Below are 12425 nucleotides of genomic sequence, written 5' to 3' on the forward strand. Positions count from 1 at the left end.
AAGGAACGTATGGAATGGGAGCCTCAGTTCCATCTCTCGTCTGCTAGTGCATTCAGGAGCGTAGCAGCGCTTCGGCATGACGATACAAGCCGAATCAAAACAACTCTACTCTCTAGCCAAAAAAACTAGCTCAGTGTTCGTCAGGCAAAAAGCGAAACTTCGAAAGTCACGAACTCAAAAGGTGGGGAAGTCAGAGTCAGAAGGTCCACTTGCCCCGTCTCGAACCCAGACAATCTTTGTGCAAGTCATCTATTCAATTGGCTGTCTTGACATGCCACGAGCGAGGTGCAGAAATAAATAAATAAATAACGTGCAGAAAGTCTAACGATGGCTACCTAGTACCTGGCCACCCATAATATGCATCGCATCGATGTATTCGCATCTTTGCACAGACATCCCGAACCGAGTTCGTGATACCGTTTCTTCAAATAACGAAAAACAATTAGTCGTTAAAACGTTAGACTTTGTGGCTAGGCATACGCGGATAATGCCGGCAGAAAAATTGTCAGAATCCGGTCCATTTCCTGGTATCCATGGAACAACGCATCCTCCGCATGTGACTGACTTCAGTAGCAATGACTACTCGTGCCACTCGAACTCGTGCACCACACAGGTCACTGTAAATGCAGATGTTTAGTATCCCTCGCACAATGCCACACAATAATGTCGACATCGCTGACTCCACTCGAGTGGGCATGTATCGGATCACATGTTACACTGTTTTCTCGTTCTCCAAAGAAAAATCTATCAATAGCAAAGGTAAGAAGTTATTGTAATCGACCCACTGGCTCAAACATGGTTGCTTGAAAAACACAAGAACATACTTAGGTAGAGCTGAGTGCTGCCAGCAAAAGTTGAATAAGGTAAACTGAGTGAATGTCAGTGATCGGCATAATATCTGGAGCGTATGATCACAGCCTATACAGTGCCAAGCACAAGCAGCGGTGCAGAAGCTTGAAAGAAGCAGAATACAGACAGAGAGTAGTAGCAGGCTGCTGGAAGTGAAGCTGCTGGAAGGTCGACGGCGACACTCTAACTGTACACTTTAGCTGTGGGTGCAAGAACGGAGAGATAGATAGATAGATAGATAGAGAGAGAGAGAGAGAGAGAGAGAGAGAGAGATACAGGGAAGAGAGAAGAGAAGAGAGCGAGAAAACAAAACAAAAAACACACAAGCCACTGTCAGGCAAGGCCTCACGGCACTGCTGCAATATGATCTAATGGTCAGTAATGCAAATTTCACACCAAGGTTCAACTCAAAGGTTCAACGGGAGTGACAGGAATGTGCCCAAACAGGCTGTAAGTTGTAGTAGACCGCGGGCACGGTGACCAGGTAACTGGTGTACAACTGTACGCATGAGCACGTGACCGCTTACTCGACCATGTTTGATTGGCAATAAGGGCCGAACGCTGCTTTGCAGCCTTTTCGGACCAAAACCAGTCGACTCAGCGTCCAAAAGACTTTAACATAAGGGCCAATCACGTTCATCCGTGCTTTATAAGAATGAAATGGCGCTTTTAGTGACATTTTGCATACAACCCCCCCCCCCCCCCCTAGCAGGGCGCATTCACCCAGTTTCGGTGGAAGTGACGAGTTCGATTGGGAATAAAGGAGGAAGGGAGCATCTCGGCTTCCTCGGACCAAGACCATTCGACTCAGTACCCAGAAGACTGCAACTGGTGAAAATTTGATTTTAGGGTATACTTCCCCTTTGAAGGAATTTCAATGTCTTCCTGCAAGTGTCCCAAGTCATTCCCGTGGTATATTCCAGTGGTGTAACATATATACGGTTGAATGCTGGACAGAATCTGGACGTGTACATACTTGTTGTTGGTCCGGTGGTGCCGGGCACCGACTGGTAGCCGGTGGTTGTGACATAGGTTGTGTTGGAGTACCTCGCCCGACGGTATTGGAAGAGCGGGCAGCATGCGCAGCACAGGCAGCACAGGAAGATGCCGCCGACCGACAGAATGCACCCGGTCACAATCACACCGATAGCCCTGGTAAGAGAACAAACACAGAAGGAGAAGGAGAAACAGCACAGAGAATTGGCACAGATATTTCGGGTCACCAGGGTCCAGTCCTTCAGTTGCGCCTGGCAGCGCATTGAGTAGGACATTGCACGCTAGACTTCACTCATGGGCCAGTGTGTGCATCCCTCCATGGATGACAGCCCCAATAAAGTGGCTCAATGGTTGAGACGTTCCCTGGCCAAGAAACCGTCCCTGGTTTGTGTCCCGGTAGCGTGATTCGCATATTGTTTATCTTGGCTTTCAATACGTAATCAGGAGAGGTCAACGAACAATAGACCGCAACTGGTGTGCGACTTGAAACACAATTTCTTCTGCCGTAACTTGCATCACAATAGCATTGTAACTTTGGGGTCTTCAAAAATACACTGAAATAGCAGATACATCCTAACCAGAACCCTTGTCTCTTTTCTTGCACTACTTTCTCCAGTGTGCTTATTGCAAGGTGTGGTTGTTGTCGATAGTCAATAGGATGATATTCAATAACTGGCCATCAACCAAAAAAACCTATCTGTAGTACTCCAAGTTACAAGCCGAAAATTAATGTGCATCGCTGAGCACCACATATACATCGTCCTCACCATCCGGCAAGAATGATGTTGCAGCAGGCGGTGTTGTAGATGCTGCTTGAGCAACACTGGGTCAAGTCAGGATAGCCTGGCAGTGGGCAATCCACTGAGCCGCAGTTGTACGCATCTATTGTGCACAGAGGGAAGAAGGCGGTGGTGAATGCAGTGCAGTCTCAGTGCAGGCCTTGTCAAACACAGCAAGTAGACCCAAAACAGCAGGCTGGCATGGCTAGGGTTCTACATATACACGCAGTGCAGCTTCTATAAAGGCAATTTTGCGGCCCGACATGGATTTCACTAAAAAAAGTGGGCATTGTGTGTGTGTACGTGTGTGTGTTTGTGTGTGTGTGTGTGTGTGTGTGTGTGTGTGTGAGAAAGAGAGAGAGAGTGTGTGTGTGTGAGAGAGAGAGAGAGAGTGTGTGTGTGTGTGTTTGTGTGTGTGTGTGTGTGTGTGTGTGTGTGTGTGTGTGTGTGTGTGTGTGTGAGAGAGAGAGAGAGAGAGAGAGAGAGAGAGAGAGAGAGAGAGAGAGAGAGAGAGAGAGAGAGAGAAGAGAGAGAGAGAGAGAGAGAGAGAGAGAGAGAGAGAGAGAGAAAGCGACACTGAGAGAGAGAGACAGTGAGAGTTAGAGAACGTGAGAGAGAGGATGATCAAGCTGACAAGTCCAGTCACCAATGTGGTGATTCAGTAGCGGTGACAGGAACTATGTGTCCTACTACTACTTCCTTTCCTTCACAACCCATTACGGTCGGAAGGATAGTGTTTGACGTAAAATATATCACCAAAGTTACTTTCAATATTGAAAGAGCGAATGTTCAGGCGTAATCCTGACAGTTCCAAATCCCAATTGCCGGAGCAACGCTTCCATTGATTCGGACATTTACCGACAACACCTAATGACTATGTATTTCAACAAGCTCGCATTGTCACGCTGGGACTGGGTAGTGCCATACACCACAGACACGGATTCGGCACACTCTGATCTGGCCATCACAGCCTGAACTAGCCAAGATATGTGCATATTGCACTTCGAATCAGGCCTTGCCAACTTTGAATTGTCTTTCAGGAATCCCACACGTTGTCTGTGTACAAAAGAGAAAGGACCAAGGAATTGCAAGTTACGCCTTGGCTCTCCATCCGAGTTTTCTATGTAAGTGAACTTTGTGGGGCTTTTAAGTTTTAATCAAGCGTGCGTGCTCAGGTCGATGTGTGAATTATCAAAACTGGTGATAATTATGGGATCACATTGACCGAAGTGAGTCCTGGAAGAAAATTCTAATAATTTCGAAGCCGTCTACAATTCCTGAGAGTTCCACCTCTAACTTATTGTGCGGTCTGTAATACATGTACGTGTGCGCGATGTACCCATCGTTGACTTGACCGGCGCTCACCCCTGTAATATCATCCGTATCATGCCTGTCATGATTGTCTGAAGCTATTTTCCGTGTTGTGGTTGACTTCACTCTTTAGAACTATTGACTGGCCTTTCGTACAATACCTATTGATGTCTAGAGACATACTGTCTAGCCTTCCCCTCGTGCGCTTATTGATACACTATCCAGCTGTCCAGTGGCTCTCCTTCTACCGCTCTCTATCTCGCTATACTCTTCTTCACACTCTATAAGTATAAGTTCGTGTCTTCTTTACAATAAAATCAGTTCAGTGACTGACGAGTTCGAGATCACAACAACCCCCACCGTCCCCGAACCACCACCACTTGAGTGGCAATTATTATGCTATGGGATACGGACTACATAAATACATGTATACCGGTACACGTGGTGTGTCCCACCATGCGCAACCTATCCCTTCACAATTTCAACCAACTACCCCCCCCCCCCCGACCTGCGTGAAACAAATAGCAAGCATGCGTTTAAATCAATGGCGTCTAGCCTCATTCTATCATCCATATGCTCCTGTAGTAGCTCACACTGTACCCCATCGTGACCCCATCCCCCCTGCAATGTGTTGGTTTCCTTACTTGCTAGACTGATTTTATATGATTCTGGACTGATTTGAATCATATTATCTTCCTTATTGGCCATGGGCCATCGTGGAAATAATAATGCGACGAATTCCCAAAGCTTACGGGTGGACGTTCAGGGGCTAGCCAAAGAGAGATGAGAGAGGAAAGGTCTTCTACTATTCCGAACTTCAACTGTTCAAGATGTTATCGGAAACCTGTTATCATTCCCCTTCGATTTCGCCTAGCCTACACGATGGTACACATGCTGTGTCGACCCACAACGTGTACATCAAACTATACATCGCGGCCTTTGACTTTACTCCTCGTGCCACACAATCGGCATGGCCGGCCTGAAGGAAAATACTTCTTTTCCTGGACTACCATGGTCATGGGGTGTACCACCGGAACGGTACACATACTGGCCAGGCAATGAAAGAAAAATAGGAGCGAGGAAGCGGGGAGCCCGGTACACCTGTACTGTGCGCTGGAAAGCACGTGGACACCCCACTCAACCAGCTCAAGCCATCATAATAGTTTCGCCACGAAGCGATACGCGATACAACAGAAATCAAACACAGAGAAAAGGTTGGCGTTCAGCATAATTATGCATGCACTCGGTTCTTACCGCTCGGTCTGGCGAGGACAAGCAGCGCAACGCTGATCAGGGCGTAGACTGAGAGAGACATGGCTGAAGTGAAGGGTAAGCGAGTGGCTCGGGACGCCCAAGAAGACCAACACCTGCGTGCAAAGACCAATAAAGACAAGACTTAGTGCTCCAACCTAAACTAAAGGCTAGCCTAAAGCCCGAGCCGTTACGGAGAAGACTGCGGCCAAACCCAACGAGGACGGAGGAATGCGATTGCGCGGAACGGCACGCGGCGTTTGTAAGCAAATACAGAGTCGTGACGTCAACACCAACAGAGTGGAGACGTCTGCGGCGGGATGCATGGCTGCTCGATCGGCTGCGCGCGCGTGTGCGCACGAAGACTTTTGGCGTAGTGTACGTGGGATCCGGGAGCGCTATTCAGGAAATACTGATCTGGCAAATGCCCAGCTAGGAGAGCGCTCTCTGAGTCATAATGCCATTAATGGACACACACAAGCAGCTGCCAGAGAGGCCGTCATCCATGAATGACTATGCGCATGTGGCGAATTATTTTGTACTGTTGTGTCTGCGAGCCACATGTCCAGTCGAAGTCTCTCCAGCAAAAATAATTATTAATTCAGGTTTTTACAGTGCCGTTTCCATGGTTGTAGCCAATGAGCGACGTTCCCGCGGTGGCCTTGATGAGCCGATAAAGGCCCGCACGCTGTCAGCCTAGCTCTACAGTGCAGGGGTCTGCGTCAGTTTTCCGTTGCCATCTCAGTTCATCTCAGGACCTTGCCGTCCTTGGCTTTGGAGGAGAGTAGAGTAAGTACATGGTTGAAACCAGGTCTACAATCATGTAGATTGGGCATGCCTGTAGACATGACCTCATGCCCAGTTCTGTTCATTGATGTAATAAACATACAAGTACTATGATGTAAGGTAGCAAAGGTGGCTACATGTAGTAAGCAATCCAGTATTCTACAAGCTAATGGCGATGTTGACAACAGGTTTGTACGCGTGTCAGTAAAGGAGTGACAAAACTAAACAGCTACAACCTGAAAACAATTCAAAACATTCTTCTTCTTCAAGGCCAAGGGAAAAATGGCAAGAATGACTATGCGCATGTGGCGAATTATTTTGTACTGTTGTGTCTGCGAGCCACATGTCCAGTCGAAGTCTCTCCAGCAAAAATAATTATTAATTCAGGTTTTTACAGTGCCGTTTCCATGGTTGTAGCCAATGAGCGACGTTCCCGCGGTGGCCTTGATGAGCCGATAAAGGCCCGCACGCTGTCAGCCTAGCTCTACAGTGCAGGGGTCTGCGTCAGTTTTCCGTTGCCATCTCAGTTCATCTCAGGACCTTGCCGTCCTTGGCTTTGGAGGAGAGTAGAGTAAGTACATGGTTGAAACCAGGTCTACAATCATGTAGATTGGGCATGCCTGTAGACATGACCTCATGCCCAGTTCTGTTCATTGATGTAGGAGTTCAATCACGTGACCGGGCACATACATTGGGTCTCTACACGCGGATGTACGCATGACGTGGCCAGGTGGGCAGCGTCGCGTTTTTTTGAATGTTTTATTATTATTATTATTATTATTATTATTATGAAATGACCCAAAGGCAATGTGCCTATCGAGGGGTTCATTTGATTGAAAGAACAGTAGATGTAGATGTATGTACAAAGAGAAGTAGGGATTGATGAGGAGAGAAATGGGGAAAATCAACTGCAAGGTGGCGGAATTCCGTTGATTGCATAAGCATAGTCAGCTGTAAATTTCCTGAGGGCAGCTTTGAACTTATAGAGCGAGGCTTCCGATGTTAGACTGGGGGGTAAACAGTTCCATAGAATAGCAGTTCGGAACATGAAGAGAGACTTAGACAATGATTTAAATTTGGGAAGAATGATTTTATTTGGTCGTCGCTCACTATTCGTAATCTTGAAATGGAAATCAGCAAGGTAATCACGATGATGGAAAACATATCTGTGAAAAGTAGTGAGACTGATGATTTTGCTGCAAGCTCAAATTTTTGATCAAGAAGACGGCCATTTCCTGGTTCGTGAAGACAGTAGCTTTTGTTTGGTGTGTCGCTTGCCTTCATTGAACCGTTTTCAGACGTCCAAAGTTCTGGAGGAACTTTTCGATCGTGTTTTTCAGTATTTTCTTTTGGTTGCTCGCCGAGGAAACGCTCATATTCGTGTAGAGCACCCTCGAATTTAGTAAGATCGAGTCGTCCTGCAACTTCAGGAAGTAGCAAAAGTCTGCAAAATTACCTGAACGATGGCAAGTCACACAGAAAAGGAGACAGGTGACAGCAGCAAGGACGTCGTTGGAGATATGTGTAAAGTGCTGGGTGTGTAAAGTGCTGGGTTTGACTCGGACGTCGCTGCTAAATTCAGTGGAAAACAACGATGCATTTACGTCGCTGAAGCGTAGTGCTGAGAACTTGTCCAATGATCTTGTGTTGGAGCTTTTCCGATTAAAAGAAACGGAGAAACTGACGTTCAAGGCTTTCACAACATGGCTGGAAGGAATATCTGGGAGAGAATGTTCAACTTTAAATTCGAAGGCAGTGTCTGGCAAAGTGAACAGACTGAAGACAGACGTACTTACCTCCTGAAAGCAAACAAAGAGCAGTAGCATTTGCCGTCTGAGCAGGTATTTGAGCTTCCAGCTGGTGTGGCAGCCCTCCGCACTGTTGCTGAAAAACGAAGTGCGCTGAGGGCACAGCTTCTGTTCCGTAAAACTTTGTGCACCATGATGCACCAGCTGCCACATTCTCCCTCTCGAAGGATGGGCGGCAGCACCCCGTGGAGAAGCTGGTGGACAACCTGAAGTCCCTGCTACCTGCCATAGTTCTCGCATCTGGTATCACAAATTCGGCCACCACATCCCGCCGCCGCAACTGGGCCGGCAAGGTCTGTACTGGCACCCGGCACTACTGATCCTGACCAGGACTCTGGGGATTTGGAGCCAGCTCCAAAGCGCGTACCAAGTGTTGCACCATAAAAACCTGACTTATTGCATTTCCAGGAGTTACTAAGTACATGGTCGTCTATATCTTGGCCGCCGTCACCAGACACGGTGTCGCAAATATCTAACACTGCTGTAAAACATAAAACTCTTCAATGCCACTCACGTTTTGTTGTTTCATCTTCTCTAATCCACTGCTTCTTCATTAACAATATGCTTGGTGTTCAGAATTACCTTTCCTGCAATGATATATTCCTGGTTTTCCTAATATCCATATCCGATGTATGCGGTCAGAGCGGTTGCCATGGTGGTTGCTATGGACAGAATTTGAAAGTCTGTAACTGAATTTGAAAATTAATTTTCATTTGGTATCCTACAGACTGTGTTTACTCCTTGGGTGGAGTTTCAAGACAATCTGGAGAAGTTCATCGGTTGCTATGTGTAGCTAGGGCTGGTCCGAAGATGCCTTTGGTGCCATGCGATGTATGCACTTTCATGATGAATTTGCCGCGACTTCAAATCACCATAACTCTGTTGTTTTTCAAGGTATCCACTCCAAATTTCGGCTGCTACTTGGTTTTACCCCATACGTTTCAAAAATCCGCTTAGAAATGGCCAGCTGCCAACATGAAAAAATCATGTGAACTCCCTACAGTCAGGACCTTGCCGTCCTTGGCTTTGGAGGAGAGTAGAGTAAGTACATGGTTGAAACCAGGTCTACAATCATGTAGATTGGGCATGCCTGTAGACATGACCTCATGCCCAGTTCTGTTCATTGATGTAATAAACATACAAGTACTATGATGTAAGGTAGCAACGGTGGCTACATGTAGTAAGCAATCCAGTATTCTACAAGCTAATGGCGATGTTGACAACAGGTTTGTACGCGTGTCAGTAAAGGAGTGACAAAACTAAACAGCTACAACCTGAAAACAATTCAAAACATTCTTCTTCTTCAAGGCCAAGGGAAAAATGGCAAGAGTTCTTGCCACCACGTCCCCGACCTCCACCCCTAGGTGGTATCGCGCTTATATACAGTCTACGAGTACGAGCATCAAAGGACGACTTAACCTGAGGAGTAAATAATTGGAAAAAATGGGCAGTATTCTACAAGCTAATGGCGATGTTGACAACAGGTTTGTACGCGTGTCAGTAAAGGAGTGACAAAACTAAACAGCTACAACCTGAAAACAATTCAAAACATTCTTCTTCTTCAAGGCCAAGGGAAAAATGGCAAGAGTTCTTGCCACCACGTCCCCGACCTCCACCCCTAGGTGGTATCGCGCTTATATACAGTTCGCAAGTGAAACCTGACCATGAATCAAGGCCAAGGGCGCAGGCCAAGGCGCGTAGCGCCGAGGCCTGCGCCCGCGGCCGTACGCATGAGCTTTGGCAATTCTGCAACTACTTCTTCTAAAAAAATGGCAAGAGATCCGTCCACCACGTCCCCGACCTCCACCCCTAGGTGGTGTCGCGCTTATATACAGTTTCAAAGAATGCCAGTGAAAACATGACCATGACTCCGATGAGCGTACGGCCAGGCAGGCCCAAGCCAAGGCCCGGGCGCTGGCCAAGGCACGTAGCACAGTAGATCTACGCACGAGGCCTTCATGTACTGATGTAAGCGAAAACTGATAAGATCATCGCGTGTCAGCAAAGAGTGATAGTGTAGCCACCACGTCCACGACCAACCTACTTGTTCTTGAGCATTGAGCAAAGAAAAAAGGCAACAGGTCTAGCCACCACGTCCCCAACATCCACCCTATGTCAGTATGTGGTATCGCGCTTATAGTTAACTTATACCGTCTACCATGGTCTACGCGGCTCAAAGGATGTAAGTCACTAAGTCAGTAAGTGGAAACCTGAAACACGATCATAGAGTTCTGGCAGGACTTTCCGCCTTCATCAAGGCCTCGTGCGCACGGCCGCGGGCGCAGGCCTCGGCGCTACGCGCCTTGGCCTGCGCCCTTGGCCGTATGCACTCGGCCTTGATTCAGCCATAAACTATGATAAAGTCCTGCCAGAACTCTATGATTGTCTACATCATAACTGGATCTGCCCGGGCGCATCCTTATCACTGACTGTGTACTACTAGTAGGCAGTTCAGTCACGTGACAGGACCTGTCAAAATTTGCTAAGGTGAGAGTGCGTACTTGCGTGGCACCAGTCAAGTGCATGCGCAAAACTGCACAGGTAGATATGCCATGTATTGAAGGGGCTGTTAAGTGATGACGTCACAGTTCCTTCGATACGCATAACAACGATCCCACTGGGGACAAACAAAAGTAGCGTCGTCTCCACCGACCCAGTTGTCAGTGGCAACATATAGGAATCGTGTACATTTCTTCGTTTCTTCTTTGCTGTTTTCAGTGAGTGTTTTGTTTTCTCTTTGTCCTTGATCTCGACGATGTTGTCGTGCTCATTACCTTACTGAGACGTCTCTTGTGACTGTAGCCAGTGTCATGGAGTATTTTATTGGCGTGACAAGGTAGATCGCCGAGATCGAGCGTGAAAAACGCTCTGCATTAGTAGCTCCTGTAGAATGTTTTCTGGGTTGGCCTATCCATGGTCAACAAAACCAAGGTGCAAGACAGCATGAGAGATCGTGTTAACGATGTGAACTCCAAAAGGTAAGCTCCTGAACAAGTGGAAAGATATGGGTATTTACAAACTCTCTCTTCATCCATCGATTGGCGCTATGCATTGCATTTTGTCTTCACAGATAATCTGGCCAAATTTATTGTAACTAGAGAGTGCAATCGTGCACTGCTTGGGGCCCATCCCAATGTCATCACATGGCTGTGGTGACTAGTGTATATCTGGGAGAATTTTTCCTCGACTGATACGGAGTGCAGATGGATCGATTATGAGAAATGCGAACATGTGAAGTAAGTAATTAGTTGTGTCGAAGAAATGTGCAATAAAATAAAATTTACTTTACACTCAAACATACACTGTAGATGTACATGTAACATCATGATAATGATTCCATCTTCATTGTCCCGCAACTGGTATACCATACGCACCGAATACATGGTGTGTGTGTGCGCGCGTGCAAGCGCGCGCATGTACATGCACACACTCTCATGCGTGGCCGAGTCAGCCAGATGAACAGACCATGCATTTACACGAGGTGTCCGTAATGTCATTGGAATGCTGTACTTTATGACTTTATTCCAAAAGAGTATGTCTTGCCCCTGACGAATGGAGTTGTGTCTGTGCTCAGCGGGTATCGGGCTATGACGCAACACTGCAATCAGCGCTGCAATTAAAAGAGCACTGCATGGATTATTTTGACTAACTTCCTTTGCGTTTACTTGGTTGAGCCCGTGGTTTCATTTCTGTGTTCTGTCATGATTGGCCTCTGGAAATAATCAGAGTGGATGTCATTTTGCCATGTGTGCCTTGTGCGACAGGTTCAAGGCTAGATGCACTTCACATTCGGCGTGCGATCTCAGCGTCTGGGACCTGATGAAGTCTTGGTTGGATGATTATTCAAGCCTGATACTACTCGACACACCAATGTACATGTCAATGTAATTTTTTCAGAGCTGCACTATTTACGTGTTGATGCTTACTTCGTTGTTAGCGTGTTTCCCCCGGATTGTTTCTATCATCATGATCGTGTGTTCTTGGGCTGAGCGAGCACATGCACAAGTGTGCAGCTATAACCCTGTGTATCTTTGGTTACACTTTGTTCTGCAATGCATGTACCTTGTAACATTATGTGCTTGCACTGCTTTGTCTGGCCTGCGTATTTCAGGACTATTCAGTGCATTAGACCCAGTTTTGTTTGGTTGCCGGATGACCTCTTGTTGCGTCGCTCTGTATTTGTATTCATCAATTTTTGGGCTTGAGAATTGAGCTGTTGTGTGGTTCCCAATATGAAAACATCATGCTGGTGCTCTGTGTTTCGATTATCGACTGTCGGAGCAGTCATGCATTTATTAGCAGAACGGTCAATACTGTAGTCTTTTCACGTGTTTGTCTTTTTTGTGTTTTCGCCGGGGGTATTAGCGGTAACGTTGCACACAGAACGGCAGTGTTGCATCACTGGACGACCCTGCCTCTGCATCTGACTTAATTTCCCCAGGATCTGGTGCAGTTACACCAGACAGCCACTTCCTGTAAACACGCAAACAGCAAAAGAAGAGATCCCGCAAATCAGGAAAAACCATTATGGAAAATTTAGAGTAGATCATACAACATTCAATAATCTGGAGTAATTACAGTGAGACAAACACTTCAAACAGTGCTCTCTCTCTCTCTCTCTCTCTGTCTCCATCCTTCCAAAAAT

The 12425-nt window shown here is 46.8% G+C and overlaps 1 protein-coding gene and 1 long non-coding RNA gene across 2 annotated transcripts; one reads left to right on the plus strand and one right to left on the minus strand.

The window, feature by feature from the left end:
• Positions 1-685: 685 nt before the first annotated feature.
• LOC135809788 (uncharacterized) lies at positions 686-5404 on the minus strand. The gene is made up of 4 exons (XM_065323217.1): positions 5190-5404; positions 2613-2727; positions 1826-2001; positions 686-1049 (listed from the first exon to the last, which is right to left on the minus strand). Exons 1-4 carry the CDS (start codon positions 5248-5250, stop codon positions 1033-1035), a joined length of 369 nt encoding a protein of 122 aa, XP_065179289.1. The 5' UTR covers positions 5251-5404; the 3' UTR covers positions 686-1032.
• A 4954-nt stretch (positions 5405-10358) lies between these two features.
• LOC135810856 (uncharacterized) lies at positions 10359-12107 on the plus strand. Its single transcript, XR_010552425.1, has 3 exons — positions 10359-10758; positions 10851-11016; positions 11545-12107. It is a non-coding gene; the product is annotated as an uncharacterized LOC135810856 (long non-coding RNA).
• The last annotated feature ends 318 nt before the right edge of the window (positions 12108-12425 follow it).

This window comes from Sycon ciliatum, chromosome 2 (genome assembly GCF_964019385.1).
Source record: "Sycon ciliatum chromosome 2, ocSycCili1.1, whole genome shotgun sequence".
Classification (NCBI taxonomy): Eukaryota; Metazoa; Porifera; class Calcarea; order Leucosolenida; family Sycettidae; genus Sycon; species Sycon ciliatum.

Excerpts from the sequence above, each read along its gene's own strand:
- LOC135809788 (XM_065323217.1), bottom strand. The coding sequence starts at position 5,250 with ATGTCTCTCTCAGTCTACGCCCTGATCAGCGTTGCGCTGCTTGTCCTC. Across the intron at positions 2,728-5,189 it reads TGTCCTCGCCAGACCGAGCG|ATGCGTACAACTGCGGCTCA; the intron begins GTAAGAACCGAG and ends TGTGCACAATAG. Across the intron at positions 2,002-2,612 it reads AACATCATTCTTGCCGGATG|GGCTATCGGTGTGATTGTGA; the intron begins GTGAGGACGATG and ends TTCTCTTACCAG.